General features: G+C 46.9%; 1 protein-coding gene across 1 annotated transcript in view; it reads left to right on the top strand.

Moving 5' to 3' along the window:
* Window positions 1–111: 111 nt before the first annotated feature.
* nmbr (neuromedin B receptor) overlaps window positions 112–11,973 on the top strand; it is a gene marked incomplete at both ends in the record, with an annotated part of 22,463 nt that continues 10,601 nt past the window's right edge. Inside the window, 4 exon segments of the mRNA XM_079290604.1 lie at window positions 112–150; window positions 152–540; window positions 8,751–8,892; window positions 10,150–10,365. Coding sequence (XP_079146730.1) covers window positions 112–150; window positions 152–540; window positions 8,751–8,892; window positions 10,150–10,365 — 786 coding nt within the window.

Here is an 11,973-nt window from a genome sequence, read left to right as displayed (position 1 = left end):
CGCGGGTTGTGTCGGAGTAAACAAACCTCCGCTGTCGTTGCGTCTTTACGCGCTGAGCCCCCTGTTTCCCCTTTGTCCCGCTCCCTCCGTGGATATTCCCGCCCCCCGGTGATGGACGACGAGTTCCTCTCCAACCTCCCCGCGTCCCTGCCCCGGAGACGCCGAGGCTCTGAGCCCCAACTCCACCGAGGAGCCCGGCTGGTGGGCGTCCTCGGACAGCGGGGAGACGGTCCACTTCGCCGTGCGCTGCGTCATGACCACGGTGTACATCCTGATCATCACCGTGGGTCTGCTGGGCAACATCACCCTGGTGAAGATCTTCGTCACCAACAGCGCCATGCGGAGCGTGCCCAACATCTTCATCTCCAGCCTGGCGGCGGGAGACCTGCTGCTGCTGGTCACCTGCGTGCCGGTGGACGCGTTCCGCTACTTCTCCGAGGAGTGGGTGTTCGGCGAGGCGGCGTGCAAACTCATCCCCGTCATCCAGCTCACCTCGGTCGGCGTGTCGGTGTTCACGCTCACGGCGCTCAGCGCGGACAGGTAGGACGAGATCAGTCTGTCCTCACTGTCACTGTCACACTATTGAGTCTGAAGTCCTCAACGAACGACCTGATCCATAGTTGTGTATCATAATAATAGTTTGACATCATAATCTAGTAAAATATGAAGCTGCAGCTGCAGCCATCTACTTACATGAGCATTTAAAGATGCAACAGGTTTTTTATATTATATTAATAATGACAATTTCTGGTTTGCTGACTCGTAAATAAATCAGTTTCTATTGATCATTGTTGAGTGTTTATTGTTACTTTTACTCAGATACTTTGAATGCAGTATACGTTTCCTCTTAAATGAGTGTTTTTACACTGCGGCCATTGATCTACAGAGTTCTTCTTCATTAAACATCATCTCTGTTCACTGGTTGGTTCTCTGGGTTTTATCTCCTAACATCAGCTGCATGGTTTCATCCTTTGCTTCCTTCTCTCCTCTGCTTCCTTCTCTCCTCTGCTTCCTTCTCTCCTCTGCTTCCTTCTCTCCTTTGCTTCCTTCTCTTCTCTCCTTCCGTCTCTCCTCTGCTTCCTTCTCTCCTCTGCTTCTTTCTCTCCTCTGCTTCCTTCTCTCCTTTGCTTCCTTCTCTTCTCTCCTTCCGTCTCTCCTCTGCTTCCTTCTCTCCTCTGCTTCCTTCTCTCCTCTGCTTCCTTCTCTCCTCTGCTTCTTTCTCTCCTCTGCTTCTTTCTCTCCTCTGCTTCTTTCTCTCCTCTGCTTCCTTCTCTCCTCTGCTTCCTTCTCTCCTCTGCTTCCTTCTCTCCTCTCCTTCCTTCTCTCCTCTGCTTCCTTCTCTCCTTTCCTTCCTTCTCTCCTCTGCTTCTTTCTCTTCTCTCCTTCCTTCTCTCCTCTGCTTCCTTCTCTCCTCTCCTTCCTTCTCTCCTCTCCTTCCTTCTCTCCTTTCCTTCCTTCTCTCCTCTCCTTCCTTCTCTCCTCTGACTGCGATCAAGACGATGAATTGATCTGCAGCTGAGTAACATGTGACGTGCTCGCTGTGAGATGATGTCACAGGATTCTGTCACATGACTGTGATGAATCTGTGATTTACTTTGAGTCTCTGCAGCATAATTATTGCAGCTGGAGCTGATTTGTGGCGCAGCATCGATTAGTGTTGGATAACGAAGAGGAGGAGACGAGAAGAAGATGATGAGACGGTGAAGGAGCAGAAAGGGAGCAGAGATGCACTAAAAGCTTTTCAGGATAACTGAAGAGAAGACGAGAGAGCAGAATGTTCCTCAATAACACTTTGTTGTGGGAGATCATTTCATATTTTCATCTCTGAAAGATGACAGACGACGTGTTTGTTTCTACTTCAGTCCTTCTGAGGACGTGAAGATCAAGACGTGCACTTTGGTATAAAAGAGGACGGTTCTCTTTAGTGACGTCATCCTGGAAAGTCGAGACATTTAAAAAGAAGTGAGAACATTTATTTTTTGAAAGTGAGGACATTTGTGGAGATATGGGAACAATTCAGAAAGACATTGATTTTGAAAATGACTGCATTTTTCAGATGTCAGGACATTCGGTCGAAGTCAGGACACTTAAGGAACATTAGTCGGGACACTTAAGGAACCTTAGTCGGGTCATTTAAAGAATGTTAGTCGGGACACTTAAGGAACGTTAGTCGGGACACTTAAAGAATGTTAGTCAGGACACGTAAGGAACATTAGTCAGGACACTTAAGGAACGTTAGTCGGGTCATTTAAAGAATGTTAGTCGGGACACTTAAGGAACGTTAGTCGGGTCATTTAAAGAATGTTAGTCGGGACACTTAAGGAACGTTAGTTGTGACAGTTAAGGAACGTTAGTTGGGACACTTAAGGAACATTAGTCGGGACACTTAAGGAACGTTAGTCGAAACACTTAAAAAACATTAGTTGGGACACTTAAAGAACGTTAGTCAGCGCACTTAAGGAACGTTCGTCGGGATACTTAAGGAACGTTAGTCGAGACACTTAAAGAACGTTAGTCGGGACACTTAAGGAACGTTAGTCAGGACACTTAAGGAACGTTAGTCGAGACACTTAAAGAACGTTAGTCGGGACACTTAAAGAACGTTAGTCAGGATACTGAAGGAACATTAGTCAGGACACTTAAGGAATGTTAGTCGGGACACTTAAGGAACGTTAGCTGGGACACTTAAAGAATGTTAGTCAGGACACTTAAGGAACGTTAGTTAGGACACTTAAGGAACATTAGTCAGGACACTGAAGGAATGTTAGTCTGGACACTTAAAGAATGTTAGTCGGGACACTTAGAGAACATTAGTCAGCACACTTAAGGATCGTTAGTCAGGACACTTAAGGAACGTTAGTCGGGACACTTAAGGAATGTTAGTCGAGACACTTAAAGAACGTTAGTCGGGACACTTAAAGAATGTTATTCGAGATTAAGTTATTAAGTTATAATAGAGAAAGCTTTATTTCTACGCGGGTTCTCACATGAATAGAAATGCTGCTCACTCATGTCGCCGAACATGAATTGTTTATAATCTCATGTTTAAAGACCTCAGTCTGTCCAACTCTGTGTGTGTGAGAGTCAGTGTGTGTGTCTGTGAGAGTCAGTGTGTGTGTGTGTGTGTGTGTGTGTGTGAGAGTCAGTGTGTGTGTGTGTGTGTGTGTGTGTGTGTGAGAGTCAGTGTGTGTGTGTGTGTGTGTGTGAGAGTCTGTGTGTATGTGTGTGTGTGTGAGTCAGTGTGTGTGTCTGTGAGAGTCAGTGTGTGTGTGTGTGAGAGTCTGTGTGTGTGTGTGTGAGAGTCTGTGTGTGTGTGTGTGTGTGTGAGAGTCAGTGTGTGTGTGTGTGAGAGAGTCAGTGTGTGTGTGTGTGAGTCTGTGTGTGTGTGTCTGTGTGTGTGTGTGTGTGTGTGTGAGAGTCTGTGTGTGTGTGTGTGTGAGAGTCAGTGTGTGTGTGTCTGTGTGTGTGTGTGTGAGAGTCAGTGTGTGTGTGTCAGTGTGTGTGTGGTGTGTGTGAGAGTCAGTGAGTGTGTGTGTGTGTGTGTGAGAGTCTGTGTGTGTGGGTGTGTGTGTGTGAGAGTCAGTGTGTGTGTGTGTGTGTGTGTGTGAGAGTCAGTGTGTGTGTGTGTGTGTACTCTCACATGTCCACGAGAGACATGATGAGTGAGAGATGATTGTGATGAGTTACATGATGACAGAACGATGAAAGTGAAAATGAAAATTGAGAAATTGAATTTGATCGAAAGAAAGAACCAGAGAGTGAGAAAGAGGATGAACACGAGGTCGTTAATATACAAATGATGCTCATCTTTTTGAAGAGTTTCTTTCTCGATGTCTAAAGTATAAAGAGTGGCTCCAGAATGTAACGTTTAAAACGGCCTCGTCGTGTGTTTCTGAGCGTTTTAAGTTGTCGTTCTGAAGCTGAAGCGAGGAAGAGATGCTGGTGTTGAACAGAGTGAGATGCTGGTGTTGAACAGAGTGAGACGCTGCCATTGAACAGAGTTGAGAGTGAGATGCTGGCATTGAACAGAGTGTGACGCTTTAAAAATGGCCTCGTCGTCCTCGCTTCAGAGTGAACAGAGTGAGATGCTGGCGTTGAACAGAGTTGAGAGTGAGACGCTGGCGTTGACCAGAGTTGAGACGCTGGCGTTGAACAAAGTTGAGAGTGAGACGCTAGCGTTGAACAGAGTGAGATGCTGGCGTTGAACAGAGTTGTGAGTGAGACGCCGGCGTTGAACAGAGTGAGATGCTGGCGTTGAACAGAGTTCAGACGCTGGCGTTGAACAGAGTTGAGAGTGAGACGCTGCCGTTGAACAGAGTTGAGAGTGAGACGCTAGCGTTGAACAGAGTGAGACGCTGGCGTTGAACAGAGTGAGACGCTGGCGTTGAACAGAGTGAGACGCTGGCGTTGAACAGAGTTGAGAGTGAGACGCTGGCGTTGAACAGAGTTGAGAGTGAGATGCTAGCGTTGAACAGAGTGAGACGCTGGCGTTAAACAGAGTGAGACGCTGGCGTTGAACAGAGTTGAGAGTGAGACACTAGCGTTGAACAGAGTGAGATGCCGGCGTTGAACAGAGTGAGACGCCGGCGTTGAACAGAGTTCAGACGCCGGCGTTGAACAGAGTTGAGAGTGAGACGCTGGCGTTGAACAGAGTTGAGAGTGAGACGCTAGCGTTGAACAGAGTGAGACGCTGGCGTTGAACAGAGTGAGACGCCGGCGTTGAACAGAGTTCAGACGCCGGCGTTGAACAGAGTTGAGAGTGAGACGCTAGCGTTGAACAGAGTGAGACGCTGGTGTTGAACAGAGTGAGATGCTGGCGTTGAACAGAGTTGAGAGTGAGACGCTGGCATTGAACAGAGTTGAGAGTGAGACGCTGGCGTTGAACAGAGTTGAGAGTGAGATGCTAGCGTTGAACAGAGTGAGATGCTGGCGTTGAACAGAGTTGAGAGTGAGATGCTAGCGTTGAACAGAGTGAGATGCTGGCGTTGAACAGAGTTGTGAGTGAGACGCTGGCGTTGAACAGAGTTAGACGCTGGCGTTGAACAGAGTTGAGAGTGAGACGCTGGCGTTGAACAGAGTTGAGAGTGAGACGCTGGCGTTGAACAGAGTTAGACGCTGGCGTTGAACAGAGTTGAGAGTGAGATGCTGGCATTGAACAGAGTTGAGAGTGAGATGCTGGCATTGAACAGAGTTGAGAGTGAGACGCTGGCATTGAACAGAGTTGAGAGTGAGACGCTAGCGTTGAACAGAGTTGAGAGTGAGACGCTGGCATTGAACAGAGTTGAGAGTGAGACGCTGGCATTGAACAGAGTTGAGAGTGAGACGCTGGCATTGAACAGAGTTGAGAGTGAGACGCTAGCGTTGAACAGAGTGAGATGCTGGCGTTGAACAGAGTTGTGAGTGAGACGCTAGCGTTGAACAGAGTGAGACGCTGGCGTTGAACAGAGTTGAGAGTGAGACGCTGGCATTGAACAGAGTTGAGAGTGAGACGCTAGCGTTGAACAGAGTGAGATGCTGGCGTTGAACAGAGTTGTGAGTGAGACGCTGGCGTTGAACAGAGTTGAGAGTGAGACGCTGGCGTTGAACAGAGTTAGACGCTGGCGTTGAACAGAGTTGAGAGTGAGATGCTGGCATTGAACAGAGTTGAGAGTGAGACGCTGGCATTGAACAGAGTTGAGAGTGAGACGCTGGCATTGAACAGAGTTGAGAGTGAGACGCTAGCGTTGAACAGAGTTGAGAGTGAGACGCTGGCATTGAACAGAGTTGAGAGTGAGACGCTGGCATTGAACAGAGTTGAGAGTGAGACGCTAGTGTTGAACAGAGTGAGATGCTGGCGTTGAACAGAGTTGTGAGTGAGACGCTAGCGTTGAACAGAGTGAGACGCTGGCGTTGAACAGAGTTGAGAGTGAGACGCTGGCATTGAACAGAGTTGAGAGTGAGACGCTAGCGTTGAACAGAGTGAGATGCTGGCGTTGAACAGAGTTGTGAGTGAGACGCTAGCGTTGAACAGAGTGAGACGCTGGCGTTGAACAGAGTTGAGAGTGAGATGCCGGCATTGAACAGAGTTGAGAGTGAGACGCTAGCGTTGAACAGAGTGAGACGCCGGCGTTGAACAGAGTTGAGAGTGAGACGCCGGCGTTGAACAGAGTTGAGACATAGATTAGGTTTCAGTGACGGTGGAGGTCACATGTGTATGCATGAGAGTGTGAATATATGAATGAACTGGAGTCAGAGAGAAAGGAAACTAGAGCAGTTAGAGTTACAAACATCTGAGTTAGGAGGTGATGAAGCTCCTCTCATGAGCGAGAAGTTAAAACCGCAGGATGACAGAAGAGACGCCGGGCTGCACCACCTCCTCCGTCAGGTGGATCCCGGCCTCTTTAATTCATGCCCTGGGGCCGCGGCGCTGAGTCAGGCTCTGCAGACGGCAACAACTCAGCGGCTGACCCTCGACCGACACTTGCGGAGGTTTGTAATGTCCCTCTGAGCTCAGAGCAGTGTTCCTCCTCGGGCCTCTCGTTTCCCGCATCCTCGCCGCGTCATTCGCTGCCGACCGGTGATCATCTGAAACACACCCGAAGCGCTCTGAAGACGCATGACGCGGCTGATCTTAATGAGCAATTAACAGCCTGATTCTCCATCCTGTGAATCCAAGGGCAGCCCTGTGTGGCGCCGGTCTGAAGGAAGAGGAGGAGATCTGGTTGCGTTGGGACGTAAACCGGAGCTGACAGCGAAGTCTCCCTCAGGGTTACGGCTCTGAAACAAGCTTTCTGATTTCTGAGGGGAAATCTGATTATGACCGCAACATTTTGAAACCAGATAAACCAGATAAACGGCTGTAACGTCTAATAAAGCAAACACGGAACACGGCGGGGGAGCATGAGAGACATTTGGATTCTGTAATAAGGCTGATAACACGGTTAAAACATCATATGAGCTTCATAAAACGAGCAAGATCTTGTTTTATGCTAGAGGGGAAGAGGTCAGTAAAGCTGTGATTTATTCATTGATTATGATAATCTGTGAAAGTTAAGTGAAGTCTCTGGGCTCCAAATAACAACCTGACTATGAATAACAGACGTCCGTCCGTCGCATATCTAACAGTTCGTCCGATCTCCTTCAAACTCGCGGGTGTAGAACAAGACGAACAGACCCAGACCAGAGCGGCCGCGCAGCCTCAAACCTTCACATCGACTCCGCCCAAAGCTGAAAGAAGTCGGGAAGCTCATCCACGAGGCTTCATGGACTCATAGAAGCAGGAGGACGTGAATCCTTCTGCTCTGCTTTGGACATGTTGCTGGTTGTCTGTTGGTTTGAAGTTAACAGGAAGTGGTAGAAGTGTTTGACTTTCTCTGCTGAATGAGAAGATTCACACTGAAGCCTCCTCGTCCTCGTTCATTCAGACGTCAGCCGTCGACTCCACCAGCTCCAGATATGTTTCAGAGGAATCCAACAACTCCATCACTCCAGCAGATACGAGAGGAAGTGACAGCAGAGGAGCCTCGGGGGGGGAGAGAGAATTAAAAGAGTGTTGAGACAGAGAGAGAGAGGCTGGAGACGGACAGAAGAAGAGGAATACTGCAGTAGTTTCACTATTACTGTTGTAGCAGGCAGCCTCCAGGTGCATGCTGGGAGCAGCAGAGTGGCCTCGACCTGTACGTGCACTAATATCTGTTGATGCATTCAGGTCTGGACTTTAGCTCAATACCAGCAGCACTGTGTGCATCATTTCACTTCTCTCAGCTGGAGCTAGCTTTAGCTTTAGTTCATTTTTTCCTCCATCTACTAAACTCAAGAAGACGTTAGTGAAGAGACTTTCTCCAAGATGAAAGCATCAGAGACATTCAGATATAAAGTCCTCTCACACATACACAGTAACTTCATCTGGTGACTCACTGACATTCAGAACCTGTATTTTTATGAGCAGCAACAAAACAAACCACCGTTAAAAGAGGAAACATGGAGAATAACAGAACAAATTCTACATTGACTGACAGTCAATGAACCATTTCAAGGAATGTAGAGTCAGATATGAATTGAACCTTAAAATTAAAAATTATAGAATTATTACACGATTTATATTTGGTTTCAGTCCAGAAAGTCTGAAATGAAGTTTAATTTCTTAATGTTTTTCACTCTTTGATTAACGTGGCAGCCTTTTGAGCTCTAATTGAGTCTGTTTATTCATAGACCCACGTTGAAATGTAGCCAAACATCATTGTGTGCTGCCGAATAATTATATAACATAATCGAAGATGATATAGTAAAAGTGAGGGCTTGCTGTGAAGTTTGCTGCAGCCTTCAGGCCCTCACATCTCACGGAGAAGAGGTTCTCTCCGTGAGATGCTGGGAGGTGGAGGGTCACAGTAGATGATGAGGGTTCGGTGCTGCTGCTGCACTTCCTCTGAAGTCTGATCAATAAACAGGCTGAAGGATGAGCCACACATCAGAACTCACCTCAGTCTCATATTACATACGATTATTAGAAAATATCCTGAATAAAGTAGAATATTAGTGTGCATGTCAACAAAGTCAGTGGTACAAACATGTCTCTTACTAAACTGTCAACTGGTCCTTCAAGTTAAATGAGTCTCTGGTTTTTCGGTATCACACTGGCTCCTCCCCCCTGATAGCTCCTCCCCCTGATAGCTCCTCCCCCTAAGTGGTTGTTACATATTGAGTGTTTAACAGGACGTTATTAACTTATGTCCCTCAGTAGATGTTGATGGACGTCTCTCTGTCTCCATCAGGTATAAGGCCATCGTGAACCCGATGGACATCCAGACGTCCAGCGCCGTCTTCTGGACGTGTCTGAAGGCCGTCTCCATCTGGCTGCTGTCCGTCCTGCTGGCTGTTCCTGAAGCCATTTTCTCTCAAGTTGTCTCCATGCAGGTACAATACACACACATACTACTGTAGTACTGCTGTAGTACTACTGTAGTACTGCTGTAGTACTGCTGTAGTACTACAACAACCACTGAGTAAAGTACTGTAGCCACGCCCTACATCCATCTCTCTATGAGAACCTTCAGTGTCACATAATTACGGCCACGTCATCTGCATATTGTTTGACTTTTCTTCTCTCTGTAATATCTGTACATGTTTCCTCTTTTGTAAACAATTATCAATGTTTCATTCGTTTGAGCTGTCAATTATGAGCTTTGTTATATCTACCAAATTAAAACTAGCTGTAGCCCACTGCTAATATGTATCAATATGCACCGATTTATTCATTTACTGTAAATAGTAAAGTAAAGTTCTCTCTATTTCAGTCTTTGTTTTCAAATCACTCAACAGTAAAGTTGACGGATGAATTAATGAGAACTGTCAGAACACTGCAGAGTGAATCCAACCAATCAGAAGCAGGTGATGCTTGTGACCTTGTGTACACTCAGACTGGATGTTCATCATCCATCACTTCCTGCTGAAGGCTCATCGCTGGTTCACACCGACTCCCCCGTCAGCTGTAAACTGTTACCGTCAGATTTATGAATGAGCAGCGCCGCCATTTTACTCCACAATCTGTTGTATGCTCCTCTCTCCTGTCTGTCCACTCTCTGTCCTTCTGTTTCTCCTCCTCCACTTTTCTCTCTACTTTTTCATTATCTCCTTTTATTTTCTCATCTTTTCATCTTTCCTGTCCTTCCTCCTTGTTTCTTTTCCTTTTCTCCTCCTCTCCTCTCATTGTTTCCTCTCCTCCTCTTCTCCCATCACTCCTCTCCAACTCCCCTCCCTTGTCCTACTCCTGGTTTCCTCTCCTCCTTCCTACTTCTTGTTTCCTTTCTTCCTCTCCTTCCCTCTCCCCTCCCTACTCCTGGTTTCCTGTCCTCCTCCCTACTTCTTGTTTCCTTTCTTCCCCTCCTCTCCTCCCTACTCCTGGTTTCCTGTCCTCTTCCCTACTTCTTGTTTCCTTTCTTCCCCTCCTCTCCTCCCTACTCCTGGTTTCCTCTCCTCCTTCCTACTTCTTGTTTCCTTTCTTCCCCTCCTCTCCTCCCTACTCCTGGTTTCCTCTCCTCCTTCCTACTTCTTGTTTCCTTTCTTCCCCTCCTCTCCTCCCTACTCCTGGTTTCCTGTCCTCTTCCCTACTTCTTGTTTCCTTTCTTCCCCTCCTCTCCTCCCTACTCCTGGTTTCCTTTCCTCCCCCCTCAGGGTCACAGAGACTACACTAACGTCACCTTTGTGAACTGCGTCCCTTACCCGCTGTCCAATCCGATGCATCCTAAGATCCACTCGGTGATGATCTTCCTGGTTTACTTCCTGGTTCCTCTGACCATCATCTCGGTGTATTATTACCACATCGCCCGCACGCTCGTCAAGAGCGCCCACGACATGCCGGGGGAGGTCAGCGAGCACACCAAGAGACAGGTGAGGGTGAACACATGACTGAAGTGAGGGTGAACACATGAATGAAGTGAGGATGAACACATGACTGAAGTGAGGATGAACACATGACTGAAGTGAGGGTGAACACATGACTGAAGTGAGGATGAACACATGACTGAAGTGAGGGTGAACACATGAATGAAGTGAGGGTGAACACATGAATGAAGTGAGGATGAACACATGACTGAAGTGAGGATGAACACATGACTGAAGTGAGGATGAACACATGAATGAAGTGAGGATGAACACATGACTGAAGTGAGGATGAACACATGACTGAAGTGAGGATGAACACATGACTGAAGTGAGGATGAACACATGAATGAAGTGAGGATGAACACATGACTGAAGTGAGGGTGAACACATGACTGAAGTGAGGATGAACACATGAATGAAGTGAGGATGAACACATGAATGAAGTGAGGATGAACACATGAATGAAGTGAGGGTGAACACATGACTGAAGTGAGGATGAACACATGACTGAAGTGAGGATGAACACATGACTGAAGTGAGGGTGAACACATGAATGAAGTGAGGATGAACACATGACTGAAGTGAGGATGAACACATGACTGAAGTGAGGATGAACACATGACTGAAGTGAGGATGAACACATGAATGAAGTGAGGATGAACACATGACTGAAGTGAGGGTGAACACATGACTGAAGTGAGGATGAACACATGACTGAAGTGAGGGTGAACACATGACTGAAGTGAGGATGAACACATGACTGAAGTGAGGATGAACACATGACTGAAGTGAGGGTGAACACATGACTGAAGTGAGGATGAACACATGACTGAAGTGAGGATGAACACATGACTGAAGTGAGGATGAACACATGACTGAAGTGAGGGTGAACACATGACTGAAGTGAGGATGAACACATGACTGAAGTGATGATGAACACATGACTGAAGTGAGGATGAACACATGACTGAAGTGAGGGTGAACACATGACTGAAGTGAGGATGAACACATGACTGATGTGAGGATGAACACATGACTGAAGTGATGAATCAACACATGACTGAAGTGATGAATCAACACATGACTGAAGTGAGGGTGAACACATGACTGAAGTGAGGATGAACACATGACTGAAGTGAGGGTGAACACATGACTGAAGTGATAAATGAAAACATGACTGAAGTGATGAATCAACACATGACTGAAGTGAGGATGAACACATGACTGAAGTGATAAATGAACACATGACTGAAGTGAGGATGAACACATGACTGAAGTGAGGATGAACACATGACTGAAGTGAGGATGAACACATGACTGAAGTGATGATGAACACATGACTGAAGTGAGGATGAACACATGACTGAAGTGAGGGTGAACACATGACTGAAGTGAGGGTGAACACATGACTGAAGTGAGGATGAACACATGACTGAAGTGAGGATGAACACATGACTGAAGTGAGGGTGAACACATGACTGAAGTGAGGATGAACACATGACTGAAGTGAGGATGAACACATGACTGAAGTGAGGATGAACACATGACTGAAGTGAGGGTGAACACATGACTGAAGTGAGGATGAACACATGACTGATGTGAGGATGAACACAT

The sequence above is a fragment of the Melanostigma gelatinosum genome (assembly GCF_949748355.1).
Source record: "Melanostigma gelatinosum genome assembly, chromosome: 19".
Lineage (NCBI taxonomy): Eukaryota > Metazoa > Chordata > Actinopteri > Perciformes > Zoarcidae > Melanostigma > Melanostigma gelatinosum.
The sequence above is the reverse complement of the archived record's forward strand: the minus strand, read 5'-3'. Positions and strand labels throughout refer to the sequence as shown.